The sequence below is a fragment of the Poromitra crassiceps genome, assembly GCF_964638095.1.
Source record: "Poromitra crassiceps genome assembly, chromosome: 25".
NCBI classification, from domain to species: domain Eukaryota; kingdom Metazoa; phylum Chordata; class Actinopteri; order Beryciformes; family Melamphaidae; genus Poromitra; species Poromitra crassiceps.
In genome coordinates this window covers 19,287,784-19,301,107 of record NC_139649.1, presented here as the reverse complement: position 1 = coordinate 19,301,107, position 13,324 = coordinate 19,287,784, and the positions used below count along the sequence as shown (strand labels likewise).

General features: G+C 44.4%; 1 protein-coding gene across 1 annotated transcript; it reads left to right on the top strand.

Annotated features, from left to right (window-relative positions):
- On the top strand, positions 1-12,443 carry LOC310798126 (uncharacterized protein; the record flags this gene model as incomplete). Its single annotated transcript, XM_083660613.1, has 11 exons — positions 1-16; positions 250-436; positions 539-630; positions 748-980; positions 1,283-1,519; positions 1,606-1,680; positions 4,173-4,389; positions 6,729-6,937; positions 7,882-7,954; positions 10,468-10,585; positions 12,248-12,443. The coding sequence occupies 11 exons, from the start codon at positions 1-3 to the stop codon at positions 12,441-12,443; spliced, it is 1,653 nt and encodes a 550-aa protein (XP_083516739.1).
- Positions 12,444-13,324: the final 881 nt, after the last annotated feature.

The window sequence follows — 13,324 nt, the reverse complement described above, 5'->3', positions numbered from 1 at the left end:
ATGCCGCCTGCAAAAGGTAAGGTTGTGAGTGTGATAGGGTCAGAGTAAGTTTACAATCACTTCGCATGTACACTAGCCTACATGTCTCTCACCAAGCTAACTGCCGTGAATGAGTCCATTGTGCATAGTGGTTAGCCACTCATATTTCAGACAACCAAAAATATAGTTTTTGTACGACAGATGGAGGCAGCTGCCATATAGCCTAAAATAGTTTGCGTGCTTATTAAAAGTGATATTTTATTCCCCCAGTTTCTGACACCCCAATGGAACTCCTTGTGGATTACATAAGAAAAGCGAAGGAGATAGCTGAAGGAAGTAGCATCCCAGAGGAGTTGAAAGGTTACTTGCAGGAGGCTCTGGACATAGCCAGCGGCCTGGATGACTACCTTGAGAGAATGACCACTCAGGAAAGTGAACCTCTGGCCGAACTCTATAAGTACGCCTTCAAATCATTCATTGTAGTCCAAATAATTCATATAGCCATTGTAGTCCCAATAATTGCTGCATGAGATAAGGGTTGTTTGTATATTATTTGTAGGAAAACTGTGTCTCATGACTGGGATCAAGTGCACAAGGAGGGCAAGACTATGTTCCTGCTTCCCAAGGAGTGCATCACTGGACATGTGGAAGGTTGGATGCTTACATCTGTGCATCTGTGCTCAGTGGGTGCTGTTGTATTCACTGCTTGTTCAGGAACTGTATTTATCATGTTACAGTACGTTAATGTGCTCTATGGTGTCTTTCTAGGCCAGACCCTGAAGATGCTGGTCCACATGAGTCAAGCCAAGAGGGTCCTAGAGATAGGGATGTTCACCGGCTATGGAGCGCTCTCCATGGCTGAGGGACTTCCTGAAGATGGATCCCTGGTTGCCTGCGAGTTAGAGTCATACCTCAAAGAGTTTGCTCAGCCCATTTTTGATAAGTCTCCACACGGCAAGAAGATTCATGTCAAGATTGGATCTGCCATGGACACCCTAAAGGTGAAGGAAAAACATAAACCCTACGAGCATATTCAGATGGAATGGTTCAATTGATCCGGATGGGACGATGCAGTTGACGTAGCCTATATTGTTCCCGTTATATTACAAACAATAACATGTGTTTTTCTCGTTTTTCCTTTTCACTAATATCTATAGTTTGTGTATTTTATATCATGAGCCTTGTATAACCAGAGCCAACAAATGTTATTGATTCTTCTTCTTTAGTGTTAATCAGTAAAAAAGAAAATAAATAGGCACATGGCTCTATAGTTCTCTGATAGTGGTCTGTCTGTCCCATCTAGGAACTGGCTGGTGCAGGTGAGCAGTTTGACATGGTCTTCATTGATGCCGACAAGAATAACTACCTCAACTACTACAACTATATCCTGGACAACAATCTCCTGAGGCTGCGAGGGGTGATATGTGTAGATAACTCACTGTTCAAGGCTAAGGTTTATCTCAAGGACACCACAGATGCGAATGGACTGGCGCTACGAGAGTTCAACCAGTTTGTCTCCAGTGACCCGCGTGTGGAGCAGGTCAGTTTCAATTCATTCGAACGTGTCTGATGTGTTCTTGTTTCTTTTCTTTTTATGTTGATCATGATGCTTTCATTGTTTTAAAGGTCATCGTTCCCCTTAGAGATGGCGTCAGTATCATCCGGCGAGTACCTGTGGCCTCCGTGTGCGCAAGGACACAGGTACTGTACTGTACCTCCAGTGATCACAGGTCGAGGAGGCTAAATGAGACTGTTACAGTGGCCAGCTTTAAAGGGATAGTTCGGATTTTTTGACGTGGGGTTGTATGAGGTACTTATCGATAGTCAGTGGCCTACCCACAGTAGACTGCATCCAGCGCGCTCCTAGTTAGGAGAAGTGGAGCAGCTCTGACAGGGAAACAGATAGCGTTAATCTAAATGAAATAGAAAAAAGGCATTTCTTTACTAGTTATATGGTAACTCGTTTCATTCATGTCTTACCTGAGGGTTGGGTATCCCAGTGCTCTTCAGCAAGTGTTTATCCTTATTTGGCAGTTTTAGATAATTCTCTTCAGATAAATAATAAATGCAAGATTCAAGATTCAAGATTCAAGATTTATTAAGTGTCCCAAAAGGGCAAATTGGATTGCAGAAAGCGTAGTACGAAGTACATACATAAAAACAAATAAGACAAAAAGAACATTGTAAAAACAGTCTAGAGCAGCAGGTTAAAGTGCAACACAATAGTTAAAGTGCAAATGACAACAGTAGCAACGATCTAAAGTGCACAGTAGAGATATAAAGTGCATAGTAGCAAAGTGCAGTTCGCTCACAGCAGCACATTTATATCACAAGAAAGAGCTACAATGTATCATTGTATTAAAGCACAAGAGAAAAAACCTCAGTCCAGACCAAAGGGCAGACAAAGTATATAATACAGATATACTGTATTGTACCCCTAAGAATAAATAAAGATAAAAGAATAAAAGAATAAAAGGATAAAATAAATAAATAACAAAATAACAGCAACGGCAGATGGGGAGACATTACATTTGTACCCCAGCAGCGTTCAACGCTCTGATAGAGACAGGCACAAAGGAATTTCTGTATCTGTTCTTTTTAACTATGGGGGCACGAAGGCGGAGCCCGGAAGAAAGCAGCTCATATTCGAACCTCAGAGGGTGGGCATCATCTGATCGGATGGACTCAGCTTTTTTCAGCACCTGTTTATTACAGATCTGGTCCAGGCTTCTGAACTGGGTTCTGGCTATTTTTGAAGCCACCTTCACTATTCTCCCCAGGGAGTTCTTGTCTTTAGTACAAAGATTACCATACCAGCAGATTATGGAAAATGATATGACAGACTCCACAAAAGCACTATAGAACATTTTCATCAGAGTTTTATCAACCTGAAATTTGGCCAGCTTCCTAAGGCAGTAAAGGCGCTGCTGACCTTTCTTACACAGCATGTCGGTATTCAGATCAAACTTCAGCTTGCTGTCAATTACCGTACCCAGATATTTGTAGTCTGTCACTATATCGACAGGCTGACCGTTGACAAAACTGCTCTGGGGAACGGGGGGAACGTCGAAAATCAATACAAACCTCTTTCGTTTTGGAAACGTTGAGTTCTAAGGAAGCGTTTTCGCACCAAGAAACGAAGTCGTCAATGACTTGGCCGTGTCCTACATCATCATCGTCAAGCAGACTGACGATGACAGAATCGTCAGCATACTTGACGATGAATCTGTTGGCGAAACGGCTGCGACAGTCGTTGGTGTATAGAATATATAAGAAAGCAGATAAAACACAGCCTTGGGGCGAGCCGGTAGAGGACAATAAGATACTGGACAGTATCCCATTGACCCTCACCTGCTGAGATCTATTCGTTAGAAAGTCTAGAATCCAACCAACGAGGCACTTATCCAGACCGAAAAAGCTGGTTAATTTCTCGACCAGAATGTGTGGCTGGATGGTGTTAAATGCTGATGAAAAATCAGCAAAGAGCAGCCTAACGTGATTCTTACTGCCCTCTAGATGCTTGAATATGAGGTTCAGTAAGGTGGCTGTAGCATCCTGCACGCCTCTATTAGCACGATAGGCAAACTGAAGTGGATCGAGCAAAGAGTCCGTTTTTGTTACTAGCTCATCCTTCACTAGCCTCTCAAACTGTTTCATGACCAGGGAGGTTAGGGCCACTGGCCGGAAGTCATTAAGTGATTTTGGATTGGTGCACTTGGCAACAGGAACTAGAATTGATTTTTTCCAAAGGGACGGCACCCTCTGCTGGCGGAGTGACAGATACGTTTGCAAACGTGCAAACGTACTGTAGTTAATCCCACGTGCCCGACGTACAGCCAATCACAATGTGAGAAGCCATGATGTCATCTGTACCACGAGTCGATCTCGTAGGCGAGCAGATCTTACTGCCTCGTTCGGTAAGGGCCACCTCTAGCCAGGCCAGCCAATCAAAATGAACCCAAAACATGACACACTAGGTCATATCACAATCAAAATCAGAATCACTTTTATTGCAACAGTAGGTAATCAGATTACATACAAGGAATTGGACTTAGTGTAAGTATGCAGTGTAGTGGTCACCTCAAAAGTCAGACAAAAAGACAAAAATATACACAATCTCAGTTTGTTCCAGTGCGTCTCATCAGTATACACATGCTTACTGATCATGTTTCCTTGTCTTGTTTCTGTGTTAGAGTAAAATAACAGATGACGAGGTTTTCCGCGGTGTCAAGGGGAAGCCCATCCTGGATCGAATGCGCCTCGATGGCAAGGTGGCGTATGTGACGGGTGGCGGGCAGGGCATTGGCCGGGCGTTTGCTCATGCCCTGGGTGAGGCTGGTGCACAGGTGGCCGTGGTGGACCTGGACCAGGTTAGGGCAGATGCTGTGACAGAGGAGCTCTCCCTCAAAGGTCAGGGGTGATTGTGCTCTTTAATGAAAATGTGTAACCAAAACAACATACGAAGTAGACTTAAAGCCCCATTCAGCAAGTTTTTCCAAGTTTTGCTATTGGAGAAACTGCGCCCTCTGGGTGCAATAGTATCGATAACGATATCGCCGTTCAAAGTCAACAAAACACAGCGCCAGAAAGCTCTATGTACATGTTGTGAGTGACATCGGGTACTCACCACGTGATGAAGTAATAATCCATAGTTCCGTGAAACATCATTTTCGTAGCAAATCCGAATCGAGTTACTTCCTTGTTTTCATGAAGACAGCGCTTCCGCTGTACAGCGCATGCGCGCATCCTTTTCTTTTCTCTATTGCCACGGGACGTGGCAGACAACCTGCTGAGTCCCAGGGCTGGCTAATGGAGGGTGGTGTGGGATAAATAAAGTCGAGAGTCTCCCTATTACAAGTCAATCTACCATGTCCTAAGACTAAAAAGCTCTTATATTACAGTAAAAAATGTCAAAAATCTTACTGATTGGGGCTTTAAGCATGAGCTGGATAGAACGGAATCTAGCCGGATGTAAAGACAAAAAATATATAGATGGTTAATATTGATAGAGGTACATGATTGACAGTGACATTTTCCTTCAGCTGCCTCAGGCAATGCAGTTTGATGATGGCATGTTGCATTTTGGTTCATCTAGAGAGCTAATACCTCAAATAATAACTGAACAAACATCTTGGAGGAAAATGTCTCCGCATCATATGCTAATTTCTAATTTCCATCATCGACATAGAAAGGTGTTCCAGCACTTTTCCCCACAAACTGTTTTGACAACTCTGTTACAGTAAATGAGATGAGAAAGATCTCTGTTCACTTTTCTGACCGTTATTCTTTTTAAGTGCACATCAATAACAGGCAGCTAGGCTTGTTTGTCAGGAGGATGTACCATGTGATTAGCCCAATGAGACACTAGATGGCGTTGAGATTGAATGTGGGAGCATGTGTATATTTACTTTTGCTCAAAGTCACTCTGACTCCGATAATGCATAACCCCCGAGGACCTACGTATAAAGCTCAAAATAATTTTACATCAACATTACATGACCATCATTTAAGCACCAAGAAGGAATACCGTAATTATGAAAGAGGTAATTGTTATACAAATCAAATACAAATCCACCCCCGGCATCTGGTATTCTGGCCCAAATAGTGCTCTATAAAAGTCACTTCAGATGGGACAATAACCACAGAGACCAGACCACAACAAATATCCAAATGGCAGATATCCAAAGGGTATCCAGAGGGTAGAAAAATGTCATAACTCATGACTTCTGAGGCAACATGAGACAGTTTTACAAAACAAATCTGTTAGTTCCTGTGTCGTAGAGCAGTAGAGAAGGAGCCAGCACTCAAAAATGTCCTTTTGAGGGTTTTTATTCCTGTTTCAAAGCACAACGTACGCGTTTCAGCACGAAGCCTTCGTCACGCTGACGAAGGCTTTGTGCTGAAACGCTTTGAAACAGGAATAAAAACCCTCAAAAGGACATTTTTGAGTGCTGGCTCCTTCTCTACTGCTCTATAGAAACTCTTGTGCCTTGCACCTAAAACTTTTTTATCCAGTGAGTGTGGGGGCTGATGGCTCCCCAGCTATATCTGCTTTGAACACAGTTCCTGTGTCGTACAATTATGCATTCCTCTAATTCAGAGGAAGTGAAACTGGTCACTGTTTAGGATGACAGACCAAACATTCCATAGTAGTGTGAATTATCTTCTCAGTGGCCATGGCTTGATTGGTAGCAAGCCTGCATATCTGGATCCACTAAATTAATGAATTAGAATATGATTTGTGCACTTAAATTGGTATTATAACTTACTATAACTGGGGGGGGGGGGGTGCTGAAAACCATACACTATAACAGGGCAATCAGGCAAGTGTGATAAATGAACATAATGAGCAATTTTAACAGCAAAGCAAAGTCAACATTATTGGTCTGTTAACCTTTGGGTTTTTGGCCAGCAGATGGCAGCATACTATAGGAAAAAATACCCTGTGTCTGGCACAAACATATCTTCTTCCTAACCCTGTGTGTGATGTGTGATTCTGCCCAATGTGCTAAAGTAAAGGACTATGTAAAATAGTAAAATGCTATTTTACTGTATTTTCATTACTTTATACTCTTTTACTGTATTTTCATTACTTATATTATTAAATATACATACATATACAAATACATATTTATTTATTTATTTTACATCAAACTAGTTCAGCATTTGTTAAACTTCAAATTATGTGTAAAGGATAGAATTAGTTTACTTCATGCACAATAAACTAGATCATTTTTTTTTTTATACAGGAATCAATGCAATTTCCATTGTAGCTGATATCAGTAAATGTGAAGATGTCCAGAGGATGATGGACAGCATTGTCTCCAAGTGGGGAGCGATCCACATAGCCTGCAACAACGCCGGCATCAACATGAACTCAGCCAGCGAGGACACCACTTTAGAGGAGTGGGACCACACCTTTGACGTGAACCTGAGGGGGACGTTTATGTGCTGTCAGGTGTGTATGCCATACTGTTAAATGCATGTGACTGTGTGTGTGTGTGTGTGTGTGTGTGTGTGTGTGTGTGTGTGTGTGTGTGTGTGTGTGTGTGTGTGTGTGTGTGTGTGTGTGTGTGCGCGTGCGCATGTGCCTGGGTGTGTGTGTGTGAGAGAGAGAGAGAGAGAGAGAGTGGCTGTCCACTACATAGACAATTTATTTGCTCCAATGTTATATAGTGTCGTCCGCAGACAAGCATTAAAATAATCTTTCAAGCACTGAATATTATATTCAATTCACTTGCCATTTCCATTCAAAGTAACAGGCAGCTAAAGTTAAAGGGTTAGAGGGTTATAATATAAATATAAAAAATATTTTCTCAAGCCTATAAGGAGACAAACAGCAAATGTAAATTAAACAAAGTCACACAACTGCAACAGAAAAGCACGAGTATTCATACTTTCAGCATGATTTTCAGTAATTGTATGTCACATTTGAATGAGAGGCTTCATTTACCAATTTGAAATACCTTATTTTGGTGACTCTGATGCCAAGTGGCCCGTGCCACTCGGCAAGCTAATTCAAGTGATCACCATGCTAAAAGAACTCAATTGATTCTTGATTAGCTACTCCTTCGCTAATGGCTTCCTGTCCAAGCTAGTTAGAATCTGACCTAATTACTGGTGCTGCAACCAACTTTAGCTCCTCAGTAGTTACTAAATTTGGTTCCAAATTATCTAGTTGCTGTCAAGTGTTTCGACAAGACTTAACACCCTACCACCCTTATGCACAGTGTGTTACAAGCCAGTCCAGTGCACAAAATGAAAAAATTGAATAATATTTCTATCTCCAAGGACAGTATGTTTTTCTGTTGTTGATCTGTGTTCATGCCATTATTAGTAATAGCATGTCAGTGGCATAATTTGCTGTTCGATGTGTCCGTTTCCCCTGAATCCTTGCCTTAGGCAGCAGGTCGGCTGATGCTGAAGCACGGATACGGCAAGATAATCAACACAGCCTCTATGGCCAGTCTAATAGGTGAGTGATGATTCTATTCCCCCACCTTCTCTCTGGAGCTCCTCAATGTCTGCGTTTAATCTCTCTGTTTGGCATGGAGAGTCAGGCAGAGAGGAGAGGGGGGAGAGAGAGAGAGAGAGAGAGAGAGAGAGAGAGAGAGAGAGAGAGAGAGAGAGAGAGAGCAGTGAATACATTTCTACCATACTACTGGGGTACACATCACAACAGGGATGTGTGTTTTTTTTTAGGCAGAAAGTGTATTGTGAATCTGCTGTGGGTAAAAATAAAAAATAAAGCCGTCAACCGTAAGTAGGTCTCGCAATGTCCGCGTCTACTGGCACAACTCAAGGTGAACTTGTAGGAAACATTCAAATTGGGGATTACAGAGCTTTTCTCCCTTACAACTTTTACCCTAGTTAAACTATTCTATAGTGATGCACCCCCGCACGCACGCACACACACTGTATAGCAGGAAACACAAAAGTGTTGTGATTGCGTCTCGCCAAGGCGCTTTTGCATCATAATAAACATCCCCTCTCTGCGGAGCTGTCTGGAGGATGTAGAAGGCAACCTGAGGTCCAACATGGGAAGGGAGGGTTCCTGTGCCGAGGCACAAAACCCCAGCTTGTGCCAGCGGCCTTGTTTGAACAGCGGAAGAGGCTTTTACAGTTTACTGAGAGCCGTGTAAAAGGCTTGTAATTCGCGGCCCCGGTGTAAAAAAAAAAGAAAAAAAAAGAATGTTCCTCCTCCAACAGGTTCCTCCAGAGGAGCAGCAACACTTCATCAGCAGTATAGTCAAATCGCCAGTAAACCTCGGTGCCATATGGGCCATATGGGCCGCGGTCCCAACTGCAGGGGCAATCTGTAAAGCAGGAGCATGCTGGTAAATAGAGGCCGGCGTAAAAAAAAAAAAAAAAAAGTGATCAATTACTCACATTACGTACAGTCCTTCAGGAATTTACTTTATTGCTCTGGACATCTGTTATTATATTGTCATAATGTGTAATCAGATGGGACCTGTTCTAGCCAAGTGGAGGCCCAAAAAGCAGCTGCAAATGCCCACTTAAAATGCACAATGACAGCTTTTTGTCCATCTGCTCAACAATAGACGAGCAGAACAATAGTGTGTGTCCACTACCTCCTCCCCGTCCACTACTCACTATTCTGAATGATGGTTCAGGCACTTCCTGACATACAGACAGGAAATATCCAAGTTGGTGCGGTGGTCACAGTTTTTTTTGTTCTGTTTGCCTGTGGTTTGCAAGATGACCTTACTCAAGATAGAGGGATTTGTGAGTCTCACAGTCAGACTTAGAGCAACATCTCAGCTGCATATTAATGGACATTACAACAGACTGCTCAGCGCCTCCTTCCGGAATACGAGTGTATCATTTGAACTCTTTATCTGCCCAGAAGAATTCTAAACGCAGGCGTGCCTGATAAAGAACATGTTTTCTGCCACTTAAAATGGGCAATAAGGAGCGGGGTGAATGTTAAAGAGGGCTTTGCAGGATGCTCGCTCTCTGCCTCCTTTTCGCCTTCTCGGAGGATTACTGCTCTTAAAGACGGGGAGAAAACATCAATGCAGGTTTATTTGAAGGATGAAGGCGTTTTCTGAATGGTATTTTGGAGCCGTATCATCAGGTCTTGAGCGAGGATTAGTGCTGTTAGGCATTTTGAGCTGTGTTTCCTGTCCTGATAAGTCGGATTTCACCTTCAATCTGCGTGTAAGCCCTGGGCTCTGCTCCTCCTCGCCTGCTCCTCTGAGGCCCTCAGCCCAGCCTTACCTTCCAACACCACCACATCCAGCAGAAATTCACAGTCGGCTATCTCGCCCTACACTAACCCAATCCTCCTCAACCATATTCTCAGCTACAATCCGCCAGCTCCACGCTGTACAGTCTTAATTCTTTAGTCATCTCCGACTCGTCCCCCTGTCCTGTATATTAGCCATTTTCTACCTTTTTATGGGAGCGCTCTCTACGCGGGATGCTCCAGCCCGCCTCCCTAGGACCAGTCACTGCCTCTGTGCAGCTGGCCCCGTATTCATCATCCCGGGCTCTCGCTGAAGCCATTTGGCATCAGATCGCCGGGTGACGAGGTTAACTACTAAAGTTGTATGTAACTTGGAGCCTTCCTCGCCGTGATTAATCAACTGGCAGAAAATGAGCCCCTGTCCCGGCATCCCATGCAGGGTGCAGCATCTGTGATGGTCAAGGCAAACAAATGGCTCCCCGCCTTTGTTGCTGAGGATGGAGCATAACTGGACATTATAAGCAATTAATTTTACATGGCTTCCTCCGCAGAGTCCCCCCGCAAGCTAATGGAGGAGGATCCACAAGAAACCACAAGAGCTATATCGCTGTAGTCTTTCTCTAATAATGGAAGTATGTCAGCTGCCTAAAAGAATAATTCAGAAAACTGGCTTCTTGGAATGATGACATGAGAGATTCTAAACCAAACATCCACGATGTGTTATAATGAAATGTTGTGTTGTGATCTAACCCCTTTTCCACCTGTCCTTTTCTATGCAGTACCCCATCCGCAGAAGCAGCTTTCCTATAACACGTCCAAGGCTGGAGTGGTCAAACTGACTCAGACTCTGGGAACGGAATGGATCGACAGAGGGGTGCGTGTTAACTCCATCTCTCCGTAAGTGTTGCGTGCTCATGGCCTTACCGCGCCTGTCGCCTCCGCTCGCGGCCAAAACACACCAGTCCACCTTTTGAGTGTCGTAATGGATTTGAGCTGCCAAAAGGAAGTGGTGATTAGTGTGTTTGCTTTTCATATGAAGAGCCCCCATTTGAGAATGATGCACTAATTTAAGTCCTCAAACAATGCATCAGTGCTTAATTAGATGACGTCTTGAGGGATGAATCAACCAAACACTTGCTCTAATTGTTCTATTCAATTAGGGAATCAAATTAGCATCCTCACTCCAAGTGTCGCCACGACAATAGTGCCTTGTTTGTATCTTTTTGTCTGTGAAGCTGAGTATTGGGAAGAAAAGAGGAAGAATAGAGGAAGGGCTGTGTGCGTGCGTGTGTGTGTGTGCGTGTGTGTGTGTGTGTGTGTGTGTGTACACGCGTGTGTGTGTGTGTGTGTGTGTGTGTGTGTGTGTGTGTTAAGTGGAGCATCCCTTAGCCCCAGCCATCCCTGAGCAAATCCGTCCGGTGGCGCCGGGCGAGCCGGGCCCAGTCACAGCCCCAGAACAAAGCTCTCGCTCGCGTGCCGCGCTCAGCTTTATTTATCGCCAGCTTGTTTGCTAATTTTAATTTGCAAAGAAGCAATTCTCTTTCCCCCCGCGCGCTAACGGGCTGTCTCAATGGGCCGCTGATTTCTTTGAAGTGACAGTCGGTAAATATGCATAAAAAAGGGACACAATTAGCGCTCGCGAGGTTGACTGCAGCCTGATTCCATTGGCAACTTTAGCCGCAGCGGTGATAAGCTGCATTATCTGGAAAATTGGCTGAGGGAAAACAGCACCTCTGATTGCCAGGAAAGGTTCCAGATAACAGGGCGGCTGAAGAGAAATATAATTGAGGTGGAATATGTTAGCCAAGGTGTCACACGTTCCTTGGAAGTGCTAATTTAGCCGAATGTTGGAATTCCATATCAAGGCACAGGAAATACATCGGTGATTGGTGAACGGTGAGTCAGGCCTCGCAGCTTTTAGTCACTGTCACGTCGATTGTGCGAAGAGTCAGAAGTCGTCTCACATTTAGACGCAGGCGTGTTGACATGTTTATTCAAATCGTGCGACGTCTGTGATGCATTTACAGGATGAAGTGGAGAGAATAGCATCGGTTATTATGATTGACTAATGGTGTCGTCGTGTCGCGGGGCTGTGGTAGCTACCGTAGCTCAGAGGGAGACGGCGGCACCAAAACGCAGCACACCTGTTTTCATATCAATTCCATGCAAGTGCTGCGTCTCAGCATCAAAGCGGTTCAAGCACATATCAATCAGAAACCAGAGCAGGAACGTCAGGGCGGCACATAATAACGCGCTTAACCACACGGGCTCTGAGCAAATTATGCCAGACGTCTCCTCATAGCCGGTGGCACTTGCTGAGACGTGCCAGTCACTAAAGTGCCACCAGTCCCACAGTAAATATCAGCAGAGATGCCACGCCGTGCCCTTTCCTCAAAGGATAATTGGGTTTATTTTTGTCACCAAAGTGGTGGCTCTGAAACAACGCTGTCACTCCTTGCTCTGAAGTGTGATGCCTTCTGATTTCATTGTCTTGTGTTTCTCTCTCTCTCTCTCTCTCTCTCTCTCTGCCTCCCTCTCTCTTTCTGTCTTTCTTTTCAGGGGGATTGTTGACACCCCTCTCATCCACTCAGAGAGTCTGCGGCCTCTGGTGCAGCGCTGGCTGTCAGATATCCCTGCTGGTAGACTGGCTCAAGTGACAGACCTGCAAGCCGCAGTGGTCTACTTGGCATCTGACGCCTCCGACTACATGACAGGGCATAACTTAGTCATAGAGGGTGGGCAAAGTCTGTGGTAGAGAAGGGGGTGGATGGAGAAGGAGATGGAGAAGAAACTTTTCTACCCTCCCACTCTCCTGGGATTACTCTTGGGAATAGGTAGCACCTCCAATACATTCACGTGGGAATATTGGATCACATTCTACTGTGTGGATGCATGTGTGTTTATGTCAGACCATCTCTGTGATCAACCTGCCATGGTGGGATGAGAAGATTGGCAGTAGTTTGACCTTTATGGGCCCTATCTTCCACAAGTGACAAGTGTCGTCGTTTCCAACCGACGCAGTTGTCAATTTCATGCTCAGCTCCCACCCACATTGTTTAAACAGCAAATGTACTCGTGCTCATCTGTGTGCCTGTGGGTGTGTTGGTCTTAACACATTGACTGCCAGACGTTTTTTTTTGCTGTAGATAGCTTCTGCCAAGCCGTTTTTTGAGGATTATGGCTCATTTTATAAGAGCCGAGGATTCGTTTCAGCTTGGAGTTTGTGAACATACAATATCTCAAAAGTACTAATAGAATGTGTACTTTCTCTGTCTAAAAGAGTTAGTTTGTAGAGTTAGTAGTTATGTAAGCATTAGCAGTTGAATACAGCATGGTTTTAGCGTGAAAAAGAATATTCAGAGATAAACGGCTTTTTGTGAAATTGGATGGAACTGTCACTTTAACCATTCATTTTTGGCTCTCTCTCTCTCTCTCTCCCTCCCCCTCTCGCTCTCTCTCTCTCTCTCCCTCCCTCTCGCTCTCCCTCCCTCTCTCTCTCTCTCTCTCTCTCTCTCTCTCTCCCTCCCTCTCGAGTTGCTTCAACTCCGCCCTCCGTGGGCGGACAAGCTTGTCACCAGTCAGTGCTTTGCTGCTCTCCTGTGCCTGTCTGCACAGCCGCTGTTTGAGGAAGTCGGG